The sequence below is a fragment of the Pterocles gutturalis genome, unplaced genomic scaffold, assembly GCF_000699245.1.
Source record: "Pterocles gutturalis isolate BGI_N339 unplaced genomic scaffold, ASM69924v1 scaffold22683, whole genome shotgun sequence".
NCBI lineage: Eukaryota > Metazoa > Chordata > Aves > Pterocliformes > Pteroclidae > Pterocles > Pterocles gutturalis.
The window spans coordinates 48,369-75,020 of NW_010118690.1; the positions used below are offsets into that span (position 1 = coordinate 48,369).

Below are 26,652 nucleotides of genomic sequence, written 5' to 3' on the forward strand. Positions count from 1 at the left end.
CTTTAACGAAGTGGTTTGAGAGAAGGTCATACAGATAGGCTCCTGAGGAGAGGGCTGCAGCCGCGGGGCAAGGACGGAGGTTCTATAAATGCCCCAGCCTCAGCAAGCATCGCAGCAGAAGCTCACATGTCTGTCACAAGGCACAAAGCCCTAACAAGCAAGATTTCACTGGTTCTGATGTTCATACAGCTTACTCTGGTTTTTTACAGCTTTGAGGATAGCTGAGTTCCTAATCTCCTTCAGGCTCTCTAGGTGCTGTAAAAACCTCAGTAAATAATAGTGAGCACAAATGAAGTTGTTGGAGTGTGGAAGTCAAATGAAACCAGAAGAACAGAAGAGGAGGCTTTTAATAAGTTGGGCTACGGCGCTTATAATTACTTACCAGCTCTCTTCATACAAATCTAAAAGTAGCGGCTTTTCAGTAGGCTGTTTCAAGATACTTATTTTTATTACTAATTCTGAATAGTATTCTTACTGGAAACAGATTTCAGGGGGAAAAAAAATACTTCCCTAGAAAAGGTGTAATTTAGTGACGTACTCTCTCAGTGACCATCAGTGGTTTGTTTTGTGTCAGGCAAATGGGTTTTGGTTTTGCGATTTTTAGACAAATTTTTCAGCCTCCTGCTTCAGCGGTCGTGATGTCAGTTATTTACATTTCAGTAAAATGTTTGTCGTAGCTTTCAAATACATGGGGACTGTAGGCAGACAGTGTTTATCCCCTTGTAAAGCCTGTCAGAAATGGCTGGCTTTAACAGCACAGTCAGGCCCGCTATTTATGTTTTATTCTCTAAACTGTCCGGCCCATGGGGTATGGTGACCATGGCCAGTGGGAAGATTAATGGGCCAGATTTTGGAAGGCACACTGAACTGCCTGGCCAGCCCCAGTCACACAAACTCTGAATCAGCAGAAACTGAAAAAATAAAATTAAAAACTGTTGAAGAACTAAGGTGTAGAACAAAAGCAACATTAAATGGAACATGTGTAAGCTTTTATACCATTCATGGTAAATGTCTTCAAAAGTTTCTGTGGAGGTTGAAAATTGCCCTGTGTGTACATGTATATAAATATACATATATGACACTATATACAGACAAAACAGATTCTAGAAGCAAACACTCTGTGCTGTAAATACTGAGCATTGTTACTTACTTAAGTGTATTTAAGAACACAGTGGGAATTGTGATTGTCAAACTCGTACGCGTTTAATTTTGGTGCTGCAAAAATCTGTAAAGCTGTCTGGAGCACCCAGGTAGCTGCATGTTTCTGGTGTAGCAGGGTAGTGTAGCCATCAGAGACTTGAAAGACCCTGAATATAATGGCTGGAGTTTATTTTCCAGAAGAACAGAATTGTGGACTACCTGAAAGGCAATAATGTATCTTTAAACTTTTCTTAACTTGCTGTTGATTGTACTTGAGCTAGATGTGGCATGATTGCTGCACATGATCCTTGTTGCTTTGAACGAGTATTAGATAAGATCCTGTAGTTTGATACCAACCTTCTGAAGGAAGTTTGAATCCGTAAGCTAAGCAAGAGTGACATGAATAGGTAGAGTATTGTATTTTATGCTAGATATGTCACTGGAAAAATCAGACTAGCTTTAAAGCACACAGGCCATAGCTTGAGGTTTGTGGCTTTTATTTCATAATTGAAGAAAACTGATAAGTGTGAATTAGAAGCAGCAGTTTTTAAACCTGAATGTTGGCTAAAAGCAATTGATCTAAGTTTAACTTACTTCTGTTAATCAGCTGGGCTCCATAGAGGCAAGGATGATCAGTATCTCTGAAGAAAGCAGGTGTGTTTGCAGGCAGAGCAATGATTCAGTAATCTTTTCAAAATTAATAATGCTTGTGTTTGGAGCATTGATGGGTCAGCTGAGAATAAGGTGGTGACAAAAATCTGTGCTCTTAAAAAAAACTGTGATGATTTTTTTTTTCCCCACAAATATTATTATGGTTGGCTTTTATGTAGGAAAAGGAAGCAATGTAGAGAGGAAGACAATTATAGGTGAGTTTGGGAGTTGTAAATAGAATAGATTCCTAATTTCAGTAGCAGAGCATTTCTGTAGGAAAGCTACAGTCACTAGTTAAGCTAAGGTTAAGTGTTAAGGATTATCTACACCCCAGAAGAAACCCAGCATAAAGTCTGATAGATTCATTGAGGGCTGGAGAAAGCACAGGAGTGTCAGCTTACCTGTCACACTCTTCTTAAATCAGAAGAAGTGCCGTAGGGCATTACATATGAAAAAGGATGAAAATTACTGTTTCAGTGAATTTACCCTAGTCATGGACTAGTGGCTTTACCCAAATTATAGCCACATTGTCTGTGTTTTGTGATATTATGTTTATACATGTGTACACACACAGGCACATTATCTGTGTAGTACTTAACACGCTCAACCAATTACTGTGTATAGCCTCACAACGGATTGATTTCGCAGTCTGACTGAAGCTTTAAAAAGTTATTTAACATTTATGTTTAAGCATTATTACGGTAATGAAAAGCTTGGTAAAGGTGCCAGACTTTTATAGGGCCATTGGTGATTGAGAGGCATTTGTATTTTCCTTGGCAGGGTGATTTCAGTGATGCAGCCCACCTCTGTTTTCTTGTTTACTTCCTATCTTCCATGTCTCCACTAGAGGACACTACTTGCAGACACAACAGCATGTCCTTTTAATCCTTAGGAGTAATAAATCTGTTTAGAAGTCAGATTTTCTTTTTGGAAGAATAACACTTAAGATTTTAATTTGGTTAATACTGATACGACTTCTAAGGCCAAAGGTATTACCTGATAAATGAATTTGCATGTTGATTCTTAAAGTTCCGTGTTTAGTTAGGGCTATGTTCAAAAAAGACTTTTAGATATTGTTGATTTTTTTGTATTGGACAAACAGGCCCCAGTTTTGTTCACTTTGGTTAATCCTATTGGAGCATGCCTTCATCTTTCTGGCACCAGGTTCAGCCAATTCTGTGGCACTTCATGTGCCGACATGCTTCCCTACTGAGCTTCTTATAGCAGCATGTCCCCTGGTGTTGGTGTGTTGGGATATTTACATAGGTAATCAGTATGTATCCTGTCAAGTCTTAAATGTGCAATCATACAGAATGTTCTGTAGGAAAAAACAGAAGTACACACGTGCACAGTATTCATTTTAAAAAAAGAAAAGTAGCCACATGCCCACAGTTAGATAGTTAAGTGGGCATATTTACAAGCCACTGTTGTTTGTGCTGTCTACATTTTACGCTGCTCCATAGTGCAGGTCGGCGTGGCCGGTCTCCAGTGCTCGAGCAGCAGTTCAGCTTGGCTGCAGCAGCAGGACTGACCTCTGGCAGCAGCTGGCAAGGCAAATTCATGGCTGTGGTTGGAAACAAGCCAGCAAAGGCCCCTGAGCCCCACATCAGTCCTGCACCCTTTCCACCTCCACCTTTGCAGCGGTGCAGTGGGACTCTGGAGTCATTGGTACTGTCACGCTGTGACCTGCTGCCTTTCTATCACGTACGTGTTATGTGTCTTTTGGTTCTTAACCATACAAGGGTTTTGATACACGGTGTGTTGATTTACACCAAAAAGCCTTCTATATTGGGAAGTGGGCATTTTGTGGCCAAAGTGTTTAAAAAATAAAATAAACACTCACACACTATCTTAACTGTGCTTTCTGGAACATTTTGGGGGTTTTTTCTCTATGAAAGTAGTTGCTACTCTTATTTTTTTTACAGCTAGTCAGAGTTATATTTTCTCTAAGCATATTGTATATTTCTCTACAAAGAATGGATTAAATTTTTTCTATCTATCTATCTATCTATCAGTTTTTCGTATTTGAATACTACTGCAGTAGCCAGTTCCAGAGCTATACTGATGTCACTTGAAGGGAAGTCTTTAATCAGATGTAAAGATGAATTTGTTTAAAAATGATTTAAAGTCGAAATCCAAACTTTATGAAGTGTGTTAAGTCTGTTTTACCAGCTAAAACTAGAATTCAGACCCTTGTATCTCTGTATTTTACTACCAAAAATAGAATAATTTTGCAAACACAGAGTGTAGCGTAGGGATTTCTGTATTTATGCTTCCTTTGTTGCAAGTGTTAATCTAGTCTTTAGCTGTTCTTAGGACGGTGGAGAGCCTGAATTCAGAGCATGAGCTCAGGAACTGATGAAGCAGTTCCTGAGATTCGAGATTTTTAATGTGTTCATGTTCAGCACCAAGTGCCAATGACACACAGTGCCAGCAAAACATGGTTTGAAGAAGGCTCAGCAGCGTGCGAAGCCTGGAGCATAGTGTATTCTACTGTATCTGCAATTACATATGGTCCAAACAGCTACTAGTAGTAGAAACACCACCTGATCTGATCACGGCAATAGTGCTGTGGCTGTGGGTTTGACGGGCAGGCTACGTGCAAACACAGGAGGAACAATTTGGACAGCATTTTCTACCCAACAGCCCTTCCCCATCACTGCCAGGAAGAAGTCGATAGGTCAGGTGTGTGTTGTATGTTGCAGGTTGGACGGGGCAGCTTTATATCATCAATAATTAGTTTGCCCAGAATTTCTATAATCTGTGGATTAACCTTTTTATCAAGATGAACATATAAATAGGAACTTGTTACTAGAGGTCAGCCACAGACTATTTTTTAACTTGTTTGCTGGAAATAGTATTAAAAGGCAAGTTGAGTTCACAGATAAGCTCTGTAGTGTACTTACTCCAAGATTACTCAGAGGTTCATTTACTGTGCATGATGTGTGTAGTTGAAAACTACTTTCTTGGTTTCTGGTTCTCTGGGATTCAATTAAATGTGCTATTTGTGGTCTTTTGCTGTCAGATCAGGCTTTTTTTTTTCCCTTCTACGTCAGTTTAGAACTAATACATCGTATCAGAGTGGATATGATGTGTGTATATATATATATATTCCAAGGTATACAAAGTTTCCTCACTAAGCATTTACGTGATATGTTCTAATATCATTAAAGTACAGGCACTGATTTCTCAGTGATGAGAAAGTGCTCTGTGCAGGCACGTTTCTGCTAATGAGCAGAGGCCAGTTCAGAGACCATGATAAAGTAATGCTCATTACAGCTTCTCAAGAAATGAAGTTTTCATTTCATTTAGTCTGATGGGATATGTCTGTGTGTATTTTCTTGAAAGTATTTTTAAAATTCTATATTTGATTTGAGGCCATCACTTCTGACTTGAGAACATACCATGTAGTGGTCTCTGTTGTCTGTTCTGTGTGCAGTACTTCACACCCCCACACTGCTACTCTGCCCTGCAGTCCTTTGCTGCTGTCCTGTGGATGGGGTGATGGGCAAACAGTCGAAGAAGTGACACGGGAGTACCCGAGGCAATCGGTGTGAAAGCTGTGTTTAGAATTCAAGTGCTCTTCGACTACACTAACAACCATCGCTTCCTCTCTCTGTCTTATCCCACAAATTTCAATATCTTTCGTTTTGCTTGATTGCACTGGCTTTCATAGCTTAAGTTCAGCTGAAGTGGGTGCTGCTTTCCAGTGGCTGAAAACTTTCCGGGATTAAAGACTCAGTGTTGCAAGAGATCTGTAGTTTTGCTGCTCACTGGACAATTTATTGTCCAATAACTGCTGAGAGACAACAGGACAAGATCACATAATTGTGCTCTTTATATGCTTGTTTGGGAACTTTTATTTATGAGATTATTCAGAAAAAATCGAATTGGACTTAGCTGATGGAGCCATCTATGGAGACCTAGGAGCAGTTTTTCTGGTATTAGTGACTTAAACCTTTGTCCTCGCTTTCGTCCTTTAATTGATGCACTTACTAGATGCCCTGTTATTTATAAATAGACAAGACATTTATTTTTAATAAGCACAAGTGCTGCAAAGCTCATGGTGTCTTTCACAATACCTATAAGGACAGTTCTTATTTTTCCAAGCAGTATTGGCTGTTTCCCGTTATGCTGCTGAGCATGAATGCAAACAGCTGAACAGGTAACATGGAATTCAGTAGTTTACCTGCACTTGTCTTTCCTCTGCGGCTTGCACTGGCTCTTGAGTCTTCACAAGCAGGATTGTGGGGGTCCTGTCCTTCTCAACAGAAGCATTAATAGAGTGCGTCTCTGTGATTTTACTGTTGAACTCAAAAGACACTGCAGAACTCGGAAGGAAATTGTTTGAATAAGGTTCATCTTATTCAAGGAGATAACACACAGTAATTCAGTGAGGAGCACTCTGCATTATGGCTTCCCTTACAGTACAGCCAGAACTTGGGAAACAGAGGAATGAATAAAGTATAGAATGTGCATAGACAGCAGTTAAATTAGTGTTTGCAGGACAGGCTTAAGAATCCATTTCTTAGTAGTGGTATTGTCCCCAGGCCTGGACCAATTTTAAGTCACTTGTCAATAATGTACTTTCAGAGCATATAATAGTAAATGCTGCTTCTTTTTTTTATTTTTAATTTAATTAAAAAAATAAAATAAGCCTCATTTTTATTGTTGCGTTTGCGTGATATACCAACAGCTTTCTTTTTCGCCCTTTTTGTTGTACTCAAACATTTGTCTTCCTTTATACTAAATATAAGCCATATGAAGTTGCAGTTAGTAGGCCTTCGCCATTGAAGTGACAAAACAATACTAGCCAAATGGCTTAGGTGCTAGGGGCTGAGCTCTGCACGGGAGAGCACAAATCCTGAACATCATGGGGGAATGAAGCACCTTCCGCGAGGTGAGGCCCCTTTACCTCCGTGCCATCTCAGATGCGAGGTAACCACCCTCTCCTAGATGAAGCCACGGAGATTAGCCTATATGGAGTGTAAACACGGAAACCAGAGGAGCTGCCTTATCTTTAAGGCTTCAAAATCAGCTTTAAGGCTTCAGAATCTGCACTTTGCTTTGCAGGATAAGATGCGAGGGAGCATTTCTCAAGGCCTCCTTTCTGTGGCCTTGCGTAGCATTGCCTAAAGACCGTGGGTGCTTCAACTCGTGAGCAATGCGTGGGGGAGGAGTTGATACAAATGCATGATAGATATGTCCTTAATGTGAATGAATACCTCCCCCCAATGGTATGCAACTGCTACTGAGCCAATTCCAGTTCATGTATTAATCCTAAACTAGTTCCCCGTGGATGTTCAGTGCTTGAAATTCTGTCGTGGGTGAAGTTACTCATGTTTGAAAACCACTCTGAGATTTTCAGATGGAATGGGGTGTTGTTATAGTACTGATTTTACTAGAGAGAAGTATTACAGGGAACAAAATTGTCTGTTTTCATAGAAAATGTTATTTGGTATACTCTGCGGTGATTTTCACTGTGTAAGTTTTATGTCTGGAGGACTAATAAAAGAGTGTAGATTTTCTGCAATGACAAACGTATCTATGGTTTTGTAGATGCGTGTAGATATACTTGTGTATTTATTTAAAGGGGGAGAAGAAAAAAAAAAAAAAGGAGGATCCAGCCCAAGATTCAGTTGTCTGGTTTATATTTCTAAGGCGGCTTTGAACTGCATTTCTTAGCCTCTGGCATTTTAGATAGAATCTTCAAACACTAGATAAAAGGAAAGAAGAAAATTCTTAAGATGGATTTAAACTATATTTTACTAATTAGTTATTATTTCTTCCTTCAGTGAACAGTTTAACAAGTGTAGAGTTGCACAAGTTCAATGTGTTCTTTCAGAAATGGAAGTCAGAAGGTTTCAAAGTATTTGGGTTTCATTCAGAAATATTTTCTTCTGAACAGTTTTTAGTTCCTGGGGTCTGTTCAAGCAGGCTTTGCAGATCAGCTTCTTATTTGTACATAGTAGGCAGGACTAGCAGAAGGCATTCTTTTGGCTGATGAAGGAAAACACTCTTTTTAAATCCACATGAAAATATTGATTGTGGAGGTTTGTCTTAGAGGGAGGGCTTTCACCAGAGTATTTACGTTAGTTCAAAAAGATTTCAAATAGTCAAAATGTGAGGTGCCAAAGTTAGATAGAACAGAAATGGTAAAGCTGACATTGTCATTTCAGCTGTTATATCTGTGTTGTTTCTGATTCTGCTCTACTTATTAACTAATAATAATTCTTTAACAGGAGAAATGTATGGAAGAGAGTACTTTGGTCCAGGACGTTGGATTCCACCCAATAACTCTTGCACCAAATGAGTAAATTATGATTTAACTAGGATCATATTTTTCTAGGAGATAATCAGGTTTGATTTAAAAACTTCAAATGATTGAGAGTCGACTATATCCTAAGTATATTATGCATGTCATTAATTACTCTTGGCATTAAAAAAATCATTTTATTCTTACCTGAACTCATCCAGTTTCAGCTTCCAAATATTAGCTGTTGCTGTGTGTTCTCAGAAACCTTCCTCCTGCTCAGGTACTTCCATACTGTGATCCCATCATTTTTTTACTTTCCCCAGCATAAACTAAATTGTACTTCTGTAGTGTCTCCTAATGAGGCAGGTTTCTGTGACCTTGTGTCTTCTGTTTTACAGTTCTTCCAGTTTGGGAAATGTTCTGTGTGAAAGGGAGCAGCGGCACAGGACAGAGGTTTTGGTCTTGCTTCTGTCCTGGAATGTTGTGCACAGAAACCAAAAGCTGCTGCTAATTGATGCTCACTTTGTTTCATTCTGTGTTACACTGTGTTACCCACTGACTTGTATAAATAAATCAGAGGTTTTTTCCCCCTATTGGTTTTATTTCAGAAGCATACAGTTTATATTATCTGACTACTTCGATGAGTTAAACAAAACCCAGCAAAGTAACCACAGAGGTCAATTGACCTTTTCACTTATTTCTTTGTTGACTGTGTTAGGTACGACAGGGCATAAGTAAGTTACTTTTTTTCAGCTGTGTGTATTTTTCTGCACCAAATGTCAGATCATGAGACAAAAACATTATTTTGAACTTTCTATTTAGTCTGCTAATTTTTGCATTTGCCAAACGTACTTGTATCATTGGGTAAGTGGTGCTTCGGAAGGTGCCACAGATGCCAAACCCTGATAAAATCCACCCTGTCTTGTTAATGAACACACAAGCAGTTGTTCCCCATCTGCTGCCTCTGTCTGAAAGGTTAGGAAGCCCTTCCTTCTTGATCACAAAGGACCTAATTATTGTCTGTAGAGGAGTCAAGTACAAAGACAGTTCATCCAGTCTGACCGCTACTACACTGTGGCCACCAAAGATTAACAGCTGCTTCTCCTTTGATTAGGTTAGGTAATAACAGTTACTTTAGTTAATAATTGGATGGATTCCCAGGCCGTGTAATTCAGGTTTAGGCTGTCATTTTTTGCTGGCATGTAGCTGAGCTGTATTATTGGAACGGAGCCTGTAATCCTATTAGTCAGTTGTCACTCAAGCCACAGGAGAGGAGAGAAGGGGAATTAAAATCCATTAAGGTGTTGTAACAGGTAGGTAAGAAAGTTGCTGTGCTAGCCCAGTGTGCAGGGAGTTTTCTTGATTGTTTGTCGTAATTTTTTTAAAAATGATTAATTGCAAGTTTCATAATTAATCCATAAAATGGTTACATGATTTGTTTGAGTCATTGTTTACTTTGCCACACGTGCATTAGCGTACACATAGACTTCTCTGCTAAAGTTACTTGATTCCTGCACTGTTCTGCTGTGTGCACTGTGTGCTCTAGAAGACAAGTGTATAATGGTCCAGAGATTAAGAATGCATACTTAATATCACATCAGCTGTGTTGGCTGGCTTTCCTCCTGTACAAACAAGACCACTGTGTTTCACAATGATACAGACTTGAGAGGGATGAAGGAAATGAGGTTGTTTTCCTGTATTGGTTTTGAGTGCTGCATCTGCTGTTCTGAAGACTCTGTCTCTGTTATTGTATTTGTAGTGGTTAAGACATATCTGGGTGGCATCCCCGAGGTTTTTGTGCCGCTTCCTCTCTCTGTTAAGAAGTGCATAGATGACAGTGATAATCATTTTTGCCTGCATGTTCATTTGTCCTTGCTCTCCTGCACGCCCAGGTAACTTCAGAGCTTTGAAAGCCTTTTGTACTTAGAAACCAAGTTGGTTAAAAATGTTATTTGAAGTAGTGAATTTCTGAAAATATATACAAGCAAGTCAAATTTTTACATGCTGTTTGAAAACCAGATGTATATATATTTCCTTTTGTTCCACAAACATGAATCCCATGATATTGATCACCTTTGCTGAATAATCTTCACAATCTAAATATGCAGCCACTCAAGGAACAGTTTCTAGAGTGACATTTGAAATGAGTTTCATAAACATCTAGCTAAGCAATTTGGGAAACTAACTTAGAAGTTTGGAGGATTCTTTCAAGCAGCAAAAATGTACCATACTGATTTATGCTCTTTCCAAATAGGGATTTAATATTTACTCCCTACAGGATCTGTCATTTTTCATATTTGCATGGTGCCTGATCTCCTCAGTTCCTTCCATGCTACCAGAGCAAAAGTCACAGTTACCTGACACGGATTCAAGCGGGAAACACTTTAAATAATAATATTATGTGAGAAAGGAATTTGAATAACTTACATGACTCAATCTACTTCTCTGGAATTTCTATTATATTTTAATATGTATCAGCTAACTTAAAAAAAAAATAGAATATTAAGTGAGTGGATTGTATTTTGAAGGATATAGGGTAATTTTGGTAAGACAAATTGGATGAGATAGCCTGCTCCCGTATGTTTATGCTTTAAGAAAGATGTTTTTCAGATTAATATCTAAATACTTCAAAATTTGAAAATTGCTTCAAGTAGGAATTAATCCAGATGTATTTTAAAATATTTTGGTATTTTATGGCTGCTATGCTTCAGAGAGAGAATGACAATCATTTTCAGCGCTGGAGAGATTTAATACTGTCTGTTCTTCATACATGGTTCATCTTTCCACCTGCGGTCTCGTATTGTGGATAGCTGAGGAAATCGCCTGTGCCTAACTCCTTTTTTCACTGTTTCCTCTGGTACCGCAGTCACACAGCGTTAACTTGGAACATGTCAGTAATGCCATATTTGAGTGACTCTTCTGCTCCTTTGCGGATAGGGCATGTTTTCCCTTCAGTTCCCATGACCTCCCCTGCCCAAGGCCAAGCTCCAGGAGCCGTGCCTGAACCTGGGATAACGGGACACTTGCGTATTGGCAGCACTGTTATTGCCAGCAGTTCCTTTGGTAATAACATTGCCTTTCAATAAACGGGTTAAAAGCTCCTGGAGGTCTCAGTCCTGAAAGTGTCCTTGGAGATAAATATCATGCCAAAAGTAGTGTATTCCTAATCCCTAGGTGGCAGTTTTATAGACCTTTGTAAGCACAGGGAACAAATACGGTGCTCATGTATCTTTCCCAACTTTGCTGTTGATTTGTTTCTTCCTTTAAGGTTTTTCCCCTCTCTCTTCCATGCACATAGTTGGGGAATTATTTCCCCAATGGATAAGCACCAAAAATGCAAATTAATTTCTATGATTAATCTAGAGAGGAGAATAATAGGATGTAAAGCTAAACCATATAAAACTGGGAGAAATTACAAACTCGCTTCTGCTTGATAGCAAACTGTAGTAGTAAAGGAAGTTCTTTAAAATGTACATTTGTATTTAAATTTCTTTAAAATTTATTTACATTCTTTAAAATGTGCTTTTGCAAAGTATACGTGTGTTTTAGCAAAATATTAGACAAAAGTGAAACAGGCACTCTGAAAAAAGCCTGTCTATAAAAGAAGTGGTGCTGAAAAGAAGTGATGCCTCAGATTGAAGTGAAAGGAGAACATGTAGGAGATCAAACAACTTCAAAAGATGAATGTTCTTTTTAAATAGATGCACGAAGCTCTCCTCTCAGAATGGTGAGACATTACAGCTTCTTTCCGTGTGGCTCTGGTGACTGATCTGGGTGAGGCGGGGAGTTTCTTTCTGGACACTTCATTATGTTATTTATGGATAAAAGAGGAGTTCTGGGAAAAAATCATGGATAAGTTTACATGAAAAAAAAAAAAAGAAAAGGATGAGATTAGCATTAATAAATACATAGAGTTGAGAAAGAAGCCAAGTAGGAAAATGGAACAGTGCACAATTTCAGGAATGGAGTAATTACTAAGGGGAGAAAATAAAAGGAGAATGATAAAATGGGATATAGGTCAGAGTAATGGGATGAAATAGAGAAAGGGCATCTTTGGTCTAAATGACAGGAAAGACGACTTTGCCCCAAGAGCTAACAGGTTGGGGCATAATCTCCCATGAGAAATAGGGGAAGTGAGAAGTGGCAAGTGCTTGGCACATTTGAAACGGGAGCAGCACTAACAAATACATGGTAGCAAATAAATCGGCAGCGTCACATAAATGTCACTCTCATTTGTGTGCTGCAGTGCCAGCATGCCAATAACACACAGAAATCCTTGTGCACATCTTACGCTGGTTATGTGTGTGTGGCGATTACCAAGGAAAACACACACTTGAAGTAACAAAACAGCTCTTTAAACTTGTGAAGTTCGGTCTTTTATATTTCTGATTCAAGCAAGTTGTAAGTTGAAGCGACATTGCTGGGTTAGAAAGGGGCTGGGGGTGCTGAACCTCTCTGCAGCACTGCTGGAGCAGGAGAGGAAGAGGAGGAAGTTGGAGGACTGTGGCTGTCAGCCAAAGTGCTCAAATAATATTATCAGATTAGTGGCAGGGATATTTCTTTGCTCTTTGGTTGTTGCTGATGGCTCTGTCAGAGGCTGGTGGGAGGTGTTGCAGGGGAGGCATGCCCACTGTGGATCTACCCCGCTCATGCTGCGGGCTGGGTGCGTGGTGTCTGTGTTGTATTGTATCAGAGGTCCCCAACCTTATGGTGCTTCAGAAGGCTTTCTTTTTTAATCATTTATTTTAGTTGAAAGGGAGGATGGGGAAGTAAAAGAGGAATATATGAGTGAAACTCAAAAATAACTCGTGAGTTAAGGCACGCTCACTGGATTACCTGGACTAAAATTGACTGCTAGAAATTATATTTATCAATTAGCTTGTATGAAATCAGTGGTTGATCAACTTAACTGCTTGGTGTGTTGGCACACAGATTCCCATTCACTTGAGGCTGGTTATTCCTTTGAAGGTAAACCTTTTGGCTGTCTAAAAGTCTACATGCAGTTCATATTAATTTTGGAAGATGATTTCTTTTGAGTATCTGACTTCCATGTCTGAACACAGAAGCTAGAAAGCTAGAAACACATAAAAGACTAGTTTAAATTGAGTCTTTCCGTTTATAACCAGCAACATAGCATAACGAATGCAAAGCAAGCTGGATGTGAATGCTGTACCTCAAAGCTAAAATTATTCATTCATTCTGCTGGATTTTGAATGAGCTGCAAGCAGTGGACCAGACAAAGGACCTGGAGGGGCAGTAGGTTGCAGTTGCCAAATTGATAAACTACATGAGTCATCTAGATGACATTTTCGCGCTTTACCTTTGGAGTTTTGTAAAACTGAAGCACTACCAGAAATCACATCCAGATTTTTAACCTGATTCTTAAACTCCCAGCAATTAATTTGAGAAGACAGAACCACTACCCAACTTGTATCCTCAACAGCATCTGTCAGGCAGCACTTCTGTCATAAGATTAAGGATAAAAATAACACATCTGGCCGGTGATGCTGTCAGACTTTTTTCCAGATCAGCAACTTACAAGGTCCACATTCTGTGAAATATGTAACCAAGTATCATCAACCTGGTGATTGTACTCATGTTTTAAAGGGATCCGCTTAAGCTATTTTATGCGTACAATTAACAAACAAGGAAACAGGCTTGGAGGTTGTCTCCTTTTGGAGAAGTTTGTAAGAAAGAGGAATTGCTAATCTAGAGTTTGTCTATATTCTTTAAATCATGTACAAAGCAATAAAGAATAGCTACAAAGATAGCAGCAGCAGATAAAGATTAACTTTATTAAAATCCCTATAGTAGTATGTCATTACAGAAAGTATGGTATTCAACTGTATTACCTATGTAGAATTTGATATGTATGTATGATTTCTGAAAAAAATAGGACCTGAGAATTTCCTGCTCTAAAGAATATTCTTGTGCGCTGGCAGTGAAACGCTCTTTTTCGGATGTGTTCAACACAATAAATATATGTATTAAGGATTCTCTACATTGATGAAACTCAGGACAATTGTCTGTTGGGCATATCTTTTATGTAGGCAATTATTTAATTTCTTTTGGCTCTCTTCTGTGTTTGCGTTTGTCTAGAACACAGCAGATCAGATAGCATTTCGAGCTGCAGGAGGACTGACTGCCCTTGAAAATGTTCTTCAAGCAGTGACTTCTCCCATGAATCTGAATGCGGTTTCACGGATTCCTTTTAAGTAAGTGTGATCAGTCCTTCATTTGCCGCGTAGAATATTTAGTTCACATCTGCTGCTTTGCTGCTTCTTCTTCTCATAGTCCAGTGTTGAACTTCAAAGAAAATTTGTGCCGTACTCTATGCTGCCATGGGAGGTGAAAGGCATTTCCACTCAACCTCTGTTTTTCTAACTTGGTGATTAGATTTCTAGCTGTGATATATTTGAATTGAGGCATCCCTAATTGTACAAAATGAGAGAAGAGAAAACTGTATTAAACAGAAGAGGAGGTACATATCTTTTGAAGTTAGTCTGTAAAGATCTCTAGTGGGAAGTAGGGGAATTTGTTGAAGGGTTGTAATTCAGTGAAGTCGGACTGCTTTTAAAATGAAGGGGTTGTAAGATAGTGGTAGCTGAAAGGGCTTCTGCAAACAGGTAAATCAAAATTCTTGTGGATTAGAGGAATTTCTCTTTATAGGACATAAGAATAGAAGGGTTTAAGTGTCTAATCCCTAAAAAAAAGGTGGTGACTAAACAGAATGCCTGCAAAATCTGATAACTCCAAAGCATGCTTTTTTCCCTAATCTCTAACTGTAATTTTTATCCATTCAAAGGCACGTATGTGCTTCCAGAGCAGAGCTAGGCATGGGTTTAGTACAAGAGGAGCCAAGCCCAGGATATTCTGTTGTGTGCCATTGCCATTATTTGTTTCTAGATATATTTTAATATTGTGGTAGTTGAATTTAAGCACTACTTTGTGAGGGTTTGGATCAAAACTGACAATTAATATGTTATGGAACAGGTCTGAAGTGCTAGGAAAGAACACCAAGAAAAAAACCCATGCTTTTAGTATCTTAACTTTGCTCTTCAAAGAGAATAGAGTTCCTGCTGTGCCACTAAGTCACGCAGAATGCACTTCTGGAAGTCCAGCCAGCTCCTCTGATGAGCAATCCTGCACTGGTCCTATGGTGAGCAGCTCAGGAGCAGCCTTTGAACTCGTTAAATTGCAGAGGCTCTAATTTTGAGTTATTCTCATCAATATGGGATAAACTTTGCAAGGGAAAGGGCTGCACTGGGTGGCCACATAAAGCTTAGTTTAAATTTAGCTTTAAGTTCTTAGAATGTGCATCTTCTATACATTCTTGATTTTTGTTCTTTCATTTTAGCAGTAGTCTCACTTTGGCAAGCTTTCTTGAGAAGGTTTGAGAATATTGTGTTTATATTACTGAAAACAGCTTGTTTAAAGTTTGTTAGACAGTATGAGGATGTATTAGTTCTCAAAGGAACTTGTGTGCCGGTAAATAAAGCCCCATGTCAGCTACATTTGTTTAACAGAAAAAACATCCAGGGAGATTTACCAGAGGCTCTCCTCTCTGTGACAGTTATTATCTATCTCATACCTATTTCAGACCAGTGTAACTGGTTTCTCAGATTCCCCAACCTATTCATGACTGATTTAGAAAAAGAATTTTTAAACCTTTCAGAAATTCTTTAAATGCTGTTTTAATAAAACAAGCTAATATCAAGGCAAAAAAAGAGATTAATATAAACTATTCTTGCAGTTTTGTGTGTTAAAAGATGTGCTGCAGCGCTTAGTGTCCCTGCTGACATAGAGCATTTCATTCCACTTTGCAGCAAATTGCAGTCTCCCGTTTATAGGCATCTGAAAGTATTGTAGTTTGGAAGTTAGAAGGCACGTAGTTTTACACAGGATCTTGTTTTCTGAAGCTAGCTGCTCTTGCAGTGTTTTTTCTAACTGCTTGAGCCTAACTTGCAGAGTCTGGAGCATGCTGGAAGCACCACAGTGAGCTCGGTGTTGCTGCATGTGATGCAGAGCCTCCTCTCTTGCTCTTTCTGTGGTTTTCTTTCTGACAGAGAGCATATTTTGTGCAGAAGCTGCAACTCAACTCTCAAGAGCAAGCAACTGTTGCAGAAGGTGGGACTTTCTATGAACGGTTTGAAAGAGGCACAACGTGGCTGGGTTAGAGAAACCACGTTAATGCTTATTAGTGTGGTCTCACTGAAAGTATTTAAGAAATTTTTCAGATGTGTTGCTTTGAATACAGAATGTTTGAGAGAGTTTTAAAACCAAAGGGTAATGACAGAATATATTTAATTCTTTAAATGAAGAAAATTTGTATCACATTTCTCCTCATTTAATTTTTGAAATGAGTTTGAAATTATTTTTCTTTCTTTTATGCAAATACAGTTTACATCCTGACTTCTTAAAACTGTGAATCTAGTGAAGCAGCAGTTTTCTCTGCTTAAGGACAAAGCAAAGCCCTGTGGAAAGAAGTTGAATTAAGATTTTTTCATTAATTGCCCTCCAGTCTTCCCCTAGACAAATATGCTTTGCTAAAGGCCACTACTGTACATAGGATTGTTTGTGCGCTCTTGCAATGTTTAACCATTTGTACTCGTCTTAAATTGGGAATTTGTCTGTTGTTTTGTGATGAGGATAAGCTATTCACAAGTAGGTGAGGAGATTACATGGGCTATTATCTACATCTCTCTTTCTCCAAAATCCTGGCAGCATGGTGCAGCTCAGAAGTTTAATCCCGTGTCTACAAGATAAAGCTTTATTATCAAAAGATTTAACAATGTGCCTGTTGTTTTGTGCCACTGTCCAGATTGGCAGTTAGATCAGCGGCACAGCAAATGCTGTGAAAAAGATGCGACGTTTATGAGACAAATGATACATTTGGTGTTAGGGCAATTCTTCTCCCCTTCAAATAAATCACAGAAAAAGGGAAAAAAAACCAATGGATTATAGTAGCTTTAATTATTGATGTTAACATGCAAATTAGTGTCCAGCCACGTTATTTCTTAGAGTAGCAGTTTGTAATTTTCCTGATTTTGTTCAGTTCTTCACTAAATGAGACATACTCAACAGAATTTCAAGGGGTTTCGGCATCTTATGGTATTTTTTCTTAATGCTTCTGCTGAAAAGCAAATGGGAATTGCATAGCAAAACAATTTAATGACTTAAGATCAAGACCAGAAGATGACTCTCATCCCCTAAGTTGCCTTGCATATTTGCTATTGGTGACATGTCTAGCCCCTTTGTGCCATGACATGTTACTGGCCTTGAAAATTGTAACAAATCTGCTAACAGATGAGGCTTGTAGGATTTGTTTAATTAACATTTGTGGCATTGAGTTCCTTGGGGGACCAGCATTTTTAAGTAGAAATTAGCAGCAGTTGTGTAAGGAACAAAGGAGGACTTTTGTTACAGGTTAAGACATGATTAAAGTGAGTTTTATTATAACATGTCTTCTCTATTAATACAATTTTTTGCAACATTTATTTAAAGCAGATATTACCAGGGTAAAAAGCTCAAACCATAATTATATATGAAAAAAGCAGAAAATAGTGCCCGCGTAATATTATGGATGGCATTGATACAAATTCCTTTTTTTCAGTAAGAATTCTTTTGAGCTGAGAACTAGTTTTATAGCTTTTTCCTTGTAATTTTTGCCTGGTTGTATGAGCATACGTTTCTTAAGCTGCACTGTTCCTGTTCATGCAGTTCTGTCGGATTGTTCACAATTTTTTTTTTACATAAAGTGCGAAACAAGCTTTCTTATTTTCTTTCTTGTAAGGTTATTCCCTCTAGAGAAACATTAATTGCAAACTAGCAGTTGGTACAGGGACATAAAGATGCTCTGAAGAGAATGACCTCTTTGCAAGTTCAACATCCGAAACCTGCAGCATCTGTCTCTTTCTGTGATGTGTTCTTGCTGTCTGTCTCAGAGCTGGATTTCAAGCTCACAGAGCTCACGAATAAAGCGATGTTGCCTTCCCGTGCAATACAGGAACAAGTTCTGTGGTTGAAAGGAGCTCTGCGAGCTGTTAGGAAGCTGTTTGATCAAGAGGCAGATCTCATCATAAACCAGGGGCTGGAGAGTTTCTCCAGAAGACTTTCAGATTCTATCACACCTGGAAATATTGGGTTGAATTTGTTGTTTGGTTGTCACTTGTCATGCAATAGTTTATTCATAAGTACAGTGTCATTTCAGAACAAAACTCTGATCGGGTTTTGGAAATGTCTTAAAGGAGAATTGATGCTGAGTTTTGTCTTGTCTCTGTTCATTGTGACTAGACTTCAGCTGGAGCCCTTTTTTTAATTTGACATCCTTAAATAATGTAAATTACAGAGAAAATTGTCATTGATTGTGAGTCTTTGAGGGTTCCTGATGGTGTAATAGGCCCCATGAGTGAAGCGTAAAGGCCTGTATAGTCTTCAAGAGTTAAAACTGATATTTCTACCTTAAAAACAATTTTTATTTATTTTTGATTTCTATCCATATTCTTCCCTTGGTGGTTCTTTAACCATTCTGCTCTACGGCCAGTCCGTGCACCGTTTTTCAGCAACAGCTCACCTCCCACTTCTCAGGTCGGCTTTTAAATACCAATATTGATCACTTGCTTTCCCCGTCTGATGCTGCATAGTATCCCAGCTGCTTAAAAATGAGCAGTTTATGAATGAATTAACACATCCTAAGTTTGCTAATGTTTAGTTTTGTATGACTTCAGTGCCAAATTGAGCTTTTGGGGTTATTTGTTTCATTGGTAATCAAAGTACATGAATTTATAATCTTCAGAAGCTGAAAGTAATGTGAAAGAGCTTTACAACTGAAACGGGTGAATTATCATATGTTGGTGGTGCCCGGATTTTTATAAAGCAAAAGGCCTGTATATCCTGGTGCACTGTGGTGGCTTAGTTTTGCGTGGTGGGAGACTGTTGCTGCCTCAGTATTTTGAATGGAAGTTGCAGTTTGTCAGCTCGTTTATATCTGGCAAATTGAGGAAAGTTGAAATGTGCTAGCATGAAAGAAACCCACGTACCTACATACAAACTGCTGAGCTCGAGCTTGGAAATGTTGATTAAAATGAATCCTCTTCCTATTTCTTCGTACTCGTGTGAAATAATATAACATACAGATGCATATTTTTTGTTTACTTTGAAGACAGATTTATTTTTTGGATCCAAGTTTGTGCACCATAATGACTTTTTATAATTGGATTTACTCTAGAGGAAAGCCTTACATCACAGGGCAGACTTATTCTGTGGTTTGAGTATACATGCTGTCTAACACAGCTTTAAAGCTGATTTGGGAGCGTGATACAAAGTTTAGAGCAACAGCAGTAATCGATAAACAGCTGCTTTACGGGAGGCTTTACTGTTTCAACTGGTTTTGATATCTCTTGAGATAAAAGTTTTGGAATTAAGAGCAGTTAGAGCTTCCAACAGGGAAAAAATCAGAAGAAATGTATTGAGTTTTTCATTGCAGAGAGTTTAACTTGTGGTTAAATAAAGTTCTGGCTTGACATTCACAGCCCTGCGCCTGTCTCAGAGGCCTTGTGCAGAAATGGTGACAGTTGACAGCTGTTGTTCACTTAATAAGATTAAAGTAAAGAAATTAGTTGTGCTGTCTTTAATCTGCCAGTTAACACTGTGAACCACCTGGGGACAGCTTCTGTCCTGACACTTCCAATTTTGAATTAAAAAAAAATTGTGGAACTGAATCGTAGTTCAGAGCGTGCCATGATTAGGATGTACTTAGACAAACCATAGTTAGCAAGCTTATGTTATCAATTAAAAGAACCCTCTTTATTGTTGTGAAAAATTAATTTGACATCCATTTGGTTACACCACCTTTTCCAGTGCATTATTTGAGTCTCTGAAAATGCAAGTACTTTTGCTGACATGAGATTCAGTTGGGGAATACAAAAGCATGATGCATTGTTACAGTGGAGTTTGTTTTGTATATAAAGGGGGAAGTTTTTGTGTTTTCAAGTGTGAAATAAATGATCCTCTTAGGAATTAGGAATCCCATCTATCAAAAAATGTTGTTGCGGTGAATTAACTAAATCACCTCAGAAACTCTGAGATGCTGTCAGAATTGTAAGTTAACCTACCAAGTCCATATTTGACACTTTGGGTAAATTATAATGTTCATATTTAAATACAATTAATCTTTATTTTTGAATAGCTGGTAAAATGACCGATGCTGATTTAAAGCGTCTTCTTCTTAACTGAAAACAGAAACTACGAGTATAGTTTCATCCTTTCTCCATGTAAACAGACCTACACAGGGGAATAACCTTCCATGAAAAGTGAAAGTAGGTGCCTAATTAAAATTTTTTTTTCAGCGTTACTGAAGAAAGTGAAATAAATACCTTTATGTAGCCAGGATAGGAAAAGAGAATCCTGTTGCAAGGCAGGTCTTAAAGAATGCACGTGAAGCATGCTACTTGAATTTTGTATCGGTGTTATGCTTGTAGGGTAAAAATTGGGTGAAATTTAACCTGCCTTTAATAAAACCTGCCTATCAATAAATGATGATTTAATGTTGTTTTCATATCATGTGAACTGCAGGTTGAAACTGATTTAATTAGGCACTAGAGTAAAATTAACTTACCAGTACAGGAAAATTAATATAACTTGTAATATGGTGATACTCAGAATATTAACAAAGGAAAGGTATAAATGTTCTTTGTATTTCTACAGAACAAACCAAGAAAGGTAATGCTTCTTGTTTAAATTCAAAATTATTTCTCCACCTGAAGAAGAGACAATCCAGAAATACAAATGATAAAAATTTTACTCTGAATTTTCTGGCCTCAGAGGGGTTTGAGCTTCTCTTGGCTTGACAAATACAATGTATGTGTGTAAGTTGCTTCCATTTCATCTCTGGAGAGCCATGCGAAGTAATCGGATGCCACAGCAAGGAACACAGCAATCAGTAAAGCAGCCTTCCTTATTATGTAAATAACTTTGTTGTTTCCAGAAATATTTTAGGAGAAAAATAAAGGGTAAAACTCAAATCTCTCTTTAGAAGTATGTTGGATCAGTCTTCAGCCTGTTATGTGAAATACCAGCCTTGATGATTTCTGCAGCATAACTTGTTCAGGGCAGTTCCACTTCTGTGTGACCTTTTGACAGCACTCACAGTTTGTTTTCTTCGATGGAGCTTGTTTGAACTTGGTCACATTTTTTTACATGTTTAAAAAACCCAACAAAGTAAAAGTTCTTTTCCTTTCGGTTTACTTTAGACAAACAACTTGAATTTCTAGCCGTCTTTATTTATTATTGTATATATTTATGATGCATTTGTGTTATGTGTCTGTGTGCATATTTGTGTAGTAACAGTGGTAGCTTTTGTCGTAAGCAAAGTTCAAGAAATGAATTCTGTTTTCATTCTGAAATAGTGTTGCCTGTGGCCAGATTTATCTTCTCTGTCACTGTATTCTATAGGACGAGCTTCCCTGCAAATCCTGTTTTGAGACGAACACTTTAATTGGAGCAGATGGAAATTACTGCATGTGATGCAAAGAGTGATTGGGCATGTTTTGTACATTTTGTACAATAACTGGGCATGTTTTGTACATCTGGAGCTTTCTGTGCCTCATGTTTATGATTTTCTGTTCTTACCATCGCAGACCTCTAGCCTCTTCCTGCCAACCATAGGTGTGGGTCAATTGTAGTGGATACAGGAACACTTAAAGGCTCCGTACAGTAGTGGTTCACAACATGTCAGTAGAAGTTTCTGTTCAGGAATTTCACCTGCTAAGTTGTGCTTGCTCAGTACAAATTACTTGATCCTCTCCATTCCTTGCATGAGTTCCAGGTGCTGCACAACAGCCTCTCTGAAGCTGTTCCCTGTATCCTGGGGCTTCTTGTGAGTGGCTGTGAATTACTTCATACAGATTTTCTTTCTTGAAGGTTGTGCTAGGAAAGGGACCTTACCCAAATTACTTGTGTGATGTAACTGTAAGCCACAAGAAAAGAATATTGCATGTCCAAATTCTGCAGTTAGCGATATTCTGTGTAAGTTTTATTATGAGTTTTGAATACAGAAAAGTCCAGGAGCCATACAATGCATGACTTCTGAGAAGTATGGCTTTATTGTTTTGAAGTTATTAATTATTTAATTGATTTCATGTAAATTTTTAGTTCTATTTGGAATCCCAAGTTTAAGAAGATGAATGTGGATTGCTGAAAGGTTTTTTTGTGATGTGCTTCCATTTATTTGCTTTGAGTTTACCTAAAAAAAAAGTAACATTCTTACTTTTCTTCTTCTTTCCTTCTGATTTTTTAGGTCACTGTGCTATACAGCAAACACTTACAGCCTTGCCTGCAGTAACTGTGCAGAAAACTGCACTTACGTTCTTTTTAGTAACAAGATCACTTTTCTAATGGACCTGTTGATACACCAGTTTACGGTACGTAAAATACCTGTTTTCATTTAGAAATTTTTGTATGCTTCGGAAACACATTAGAGTATTTAGAGTGTAGGAACACCAGGAGATATACAAGAATAAAGGCTCAAAAGAATAAGATTCTCTTGTATGTGTTTGGTAACTGTGTCTACTACACTTCTATACAAACAGATATATTTGCTTCTGCTAATAAATTCTGCAAAACATACATACTAGGAACTCTAGTGAGTGGACAGTGTTCTGTCTTTAACATCTTCTGAGGTTAATTCACCCTGTAGTTACACTTAAAGTTCTGTTTAAAGTATAGAATATTATGACTTGTCCATGTATGTTTGATTTTTATGTGTTTCAGTATCAAGAATGGAAGTCAGGTCAATCCATTGCTGTAGTTTGGTTTGCTGGAGTGCTTAAATGACAGGACTTTTTAACTGTGAAAGTTTTAATTTTCCAATGTTTCATTTAATTTGAAATGTCATTAAATATTTTATTTGAAAACTCATTTTTAATTCATAGTGACCTGCTCATCATAAGATATTTAGTCTTGGTTTTCTACTTATAAATTGTGTGGATGTATTTTCATGAGCCAAGCAGTTTGTTAATTGAAAAGTTATGTACATATTCTAAATAATTCAAATGATGCTGTTATAATCAACAAGCCATAGGACTGTTGATGAACACTTTAAAAAGATAGTCCGAAGGTCCTTGACACAAAGAAAACCCGAATGCAACCTGTGCATTCTCCTCTAAGTAGCTGCCAGCTCATTGTTCTTCACCAAATCTTTCCAAGAGGATTCCAGGTATTAGATTTCACATATACTGAGTGAAAGGTGCATGTATTGTGCTGGGCCGGTCACAACACTGCTGGCGCTCTGCACAGCAAGCCAGAGCACAGGCTCCGTGGGTAATTACACAAGAGATGAAATCCTTCGGCTTTTTGCAAGTGACAAGATTCATTCTGATGCCAAACACCTTCCCTCTGCTCAGTGTAGCACTGTGCTAACGCCCTGCGCTTTTCCTGAAGAAATACAGAGGGTATTTCTTAGGAAATGTTGGCCACCTAGAGATCAGATATAACTACGCAAGAAAAATCTAGTGTGTTTGGAACTGTTTTCAATCTGTTGCCAAATACTACCCTTGAATTGCAGAAAAACTGTAATTAAAGCTTAATGTTTGCCATGATCCACAGTGGACTTTTCTTTCCTATGCATAAAGTCTCTTATGTTCTCTTCAGGCAAAATTGGCCCTTAAACTAGGATATCTTCGTAGTTCCATGAAGTACGTGTTTAAGCACAGAAAAATAAATACAGTGCTTCTTTTCTAACTCTGATTTTTCACTCTTGAAAATATAATAAATATAATAAATCAGATTAAGTTTGAATTTTTCTTCTCTACGGAAAAGCAGTGGACAAATGGAGAGCACTTTTTAAAATTGGATCAAGCTCTGAATACCAAAATGTTCAAAGACACCCCTCCAAAGAGTTTAACTCCCAGCAGTATTCCTAGTTTGGTGAGCTGTATGATGCTGCCTTTGCCTGTTGTGCGTACTCCCGCTTACTGTTGGAAAATAAACCCCAAGTAATACCAGAACTAGTAAAAGAGAACATATATTTGCAAGGTTTTAACAAACAGTAAACATGTATACCAGTACTTGCTGAAAACAGAAACAGAAATAATCCAGTTTTGAGAAACGTTTAAATATCTTCTTAAATACAGCAAGTATGAACCTTATTTCCAAACAATTTAATCTGGTTTTAGTTTTTTTTTTAATTCATCAATATCATATCTAATGTCAGCTTCGCTTTTGCTGAAAGTCAGAGCTATACATTTTAAAGAGAAAATTTAAAACAATCATTTCTCATTGGTGACAAAATGTTCATTTTTCTTTACACAGCTGTAACATTTTTCTCCTTCAAATATTATTTACAATTATACAAAAAAAGAGAAAGTATTTTTTCTCCAATTAAAAATTCGGTACCAATGGGAAATGGTAGAATAACAGATGGAGTGTATTTCTCTTTTTTTTTTTTTTTGTGACATCCAGCCTGCCCAAGTTAATTAAAAGTGTTTTGTTTAGACCTTCCTTTATCTCATACCTAAACAGGCTGGTAGGAAACCTTCTGTGGACTTTACTGACCATTGTACCTTTCTTAGCCTCCTTAGCTCAGGTGATGCCTAAGTCCGTGTCTGTTGAGGTCAGTAGTAGCCTTTCTTTTGATTTCAGTGGTTCATGGATCAGACCTCCCCACCTCCATTCATAAAAGTCTTGTGCTCGAGTTGTAACTTCATTTGTCTACAGACTGCTCTCTCTGCTCTTCTTTGTCTAGAAGGCTGTCTCACCTAGGAGATAGTTGCAAAATAATGAGAACCTTTCTAATTGTGTATTTTGGAAGGTTTCACACTGGGAGAAGCAAATAATTACAACGAGTTGTAAGCATGTAAGAATAGGTTTGGGATTTGTTTATTTTTTGTTGGGTTTTTTTTTCCTGGTCAAGTAAAAGCTGTCATAGAATTTTTCTTGAAGATATGTGAAAAAGTCATATGTATAACCATACATTTCTGTGCACGCATTCGTAAATAATTTTATCTATGTCGTAAACAGATCGGTTTTTAGGGTTTGGGGGTGGTTTTTTTTTGATATATCTCCTTTTATGATTTCACGATAAGGAAAGCATGGCAGCTTGTTTTCTAACTATGTGTTCTCGGATCAAAGGGAAATTTCCAAAAGCTTTTGAGAATGAGACGGACAAGACCACCTTGGGCAGTAAAAAATCTTAGAAGATTTTGTTCATTCACTGAGACCTTCCCCATCACAGCATACCTGCTGTTGCCAGTTAAAGCATAATGCAGATCAATACTCATTAAGAATTAGAAATTGAGACATTTTTGTTGTTACATTTCTTCATTCACATATGTAAAATTACATTAATTCTTTCTCGCTTCATTTTCAAATTGCATACTACATAGAATTATTAGCTTGAGATAGTCACTGCTATGCTCTTCATTTATTCATGTGCATTGTTGCTAATATCCTGCACATGCAATAAAGTTTTTAGACTGTTTTGCTTTCTGTGGCTAGAATCAGATTATTTTTATTCCAGTAAGTAGCTAATTTTATGTAAACTTGCAACATATAGGCTTGATTTCAGAATCCAAAAATACAAGAAAAAAAAGCCTTGCCAATCTCTCTCCAGCAGTCTAACTTTACAGAGTTGGTTACCATTTGTAGCTTTTGAAAATTTCAAGTTGGATCATTATATTTTTAAAGGCAATCTTTAAATGCATAATATCTGAAAATTATAAATAAAACATCATTAGTGAATACAAAAACATGTGAAATGAACATTGTGGTGTAAATAGAGATCAGACAAATGTAGAGATCAAAGGTAAGTTGCTTGTTACATTTTTCTTCTCTGAAATACAGTGCTGAAATCCAGTCTGCATTGTAGGCAAGTGGCCTCTGACATTTTACTCATGAAGTACAATCGCTTTGGTGTAGTTTCAGTTAATGTAGCTACCTACCTCATCACGCTGAAGTGGTTTGTCTCCACCAGAAAGTAGGAAGCCAGTGTGTTAATCCTCTAGTGAATCTTGAGAAGAGGGCTGAGTTAGGAGAAATGGTGACATATTAAAGTATTTAGGGGTAGGGGACTGAAAAAATGGAACTTTCCTCTGCACCATCTTAAGCCCATAGACTTCCATTTCTATAGGTCACTAATGACTACAGAGGAAGTCTGACATCCTGTAGAAACTATTTTGAAAAGGTACGTTTTTCAGAGTGTTTTTGGGGCAAGCCCGATGACTTACATGTGCAAGAAGAACAAAATTGCCACTGTTAATGGGAGAAGAATACAACATAAGTGACCAAATTAACAGAAATGGGGTGCTGCAAAAGGTATGAAGACTTCCCATTTAGGTTTAGCACCTCTGTATTTAAAATGCTTCATGGCTGTGAAGGATTATACTTTTTAGAAGACAAATAAAAACATAAATGTATTTTCAGTGACAGAGCTCTACGTTGCTAACTGGAAACTGGAGTGTTTTGGATTTTTTTTGTTAGCACAGGCAAAAAAAAGTACTCTGATATGCAGAGGTACTTTTGGTGACATGAGTCAGAATGGAGCAACATTTTCAGCTATGTTAAATGTGTGCCTAAGTGCTTTACTGGATTGGGGCCATATTGTTCAGCAT

At 37.8% G+C, this 26,652-nt stretch overlaps 1 protein-coding gene across 1 annotated transcript in view; it reads left to right on the top strand.

The window, feature by feature from the left end:
* The window catches only part of LOC104463840 (S phase cyclin A-associated protein in the endoplasmic reticulum-like), a gene marked incomplete at its 5' end in the record, with an annotated part of 113,969 nt that overhangs the window by 45,553 nt on the left and 41,764 nt on the right, over window positions 1-26,652 (top strand). The window contains 2 exon segments of the mRNA XM_010076329.1: window positions 14,147-14,262; window positions 22,344-22,467. Of these exon segments, the coding sequence (XP_010074631.1) occupies window positions 14,147-14,262; window positions 22,344-22,467 (240 nt within the window).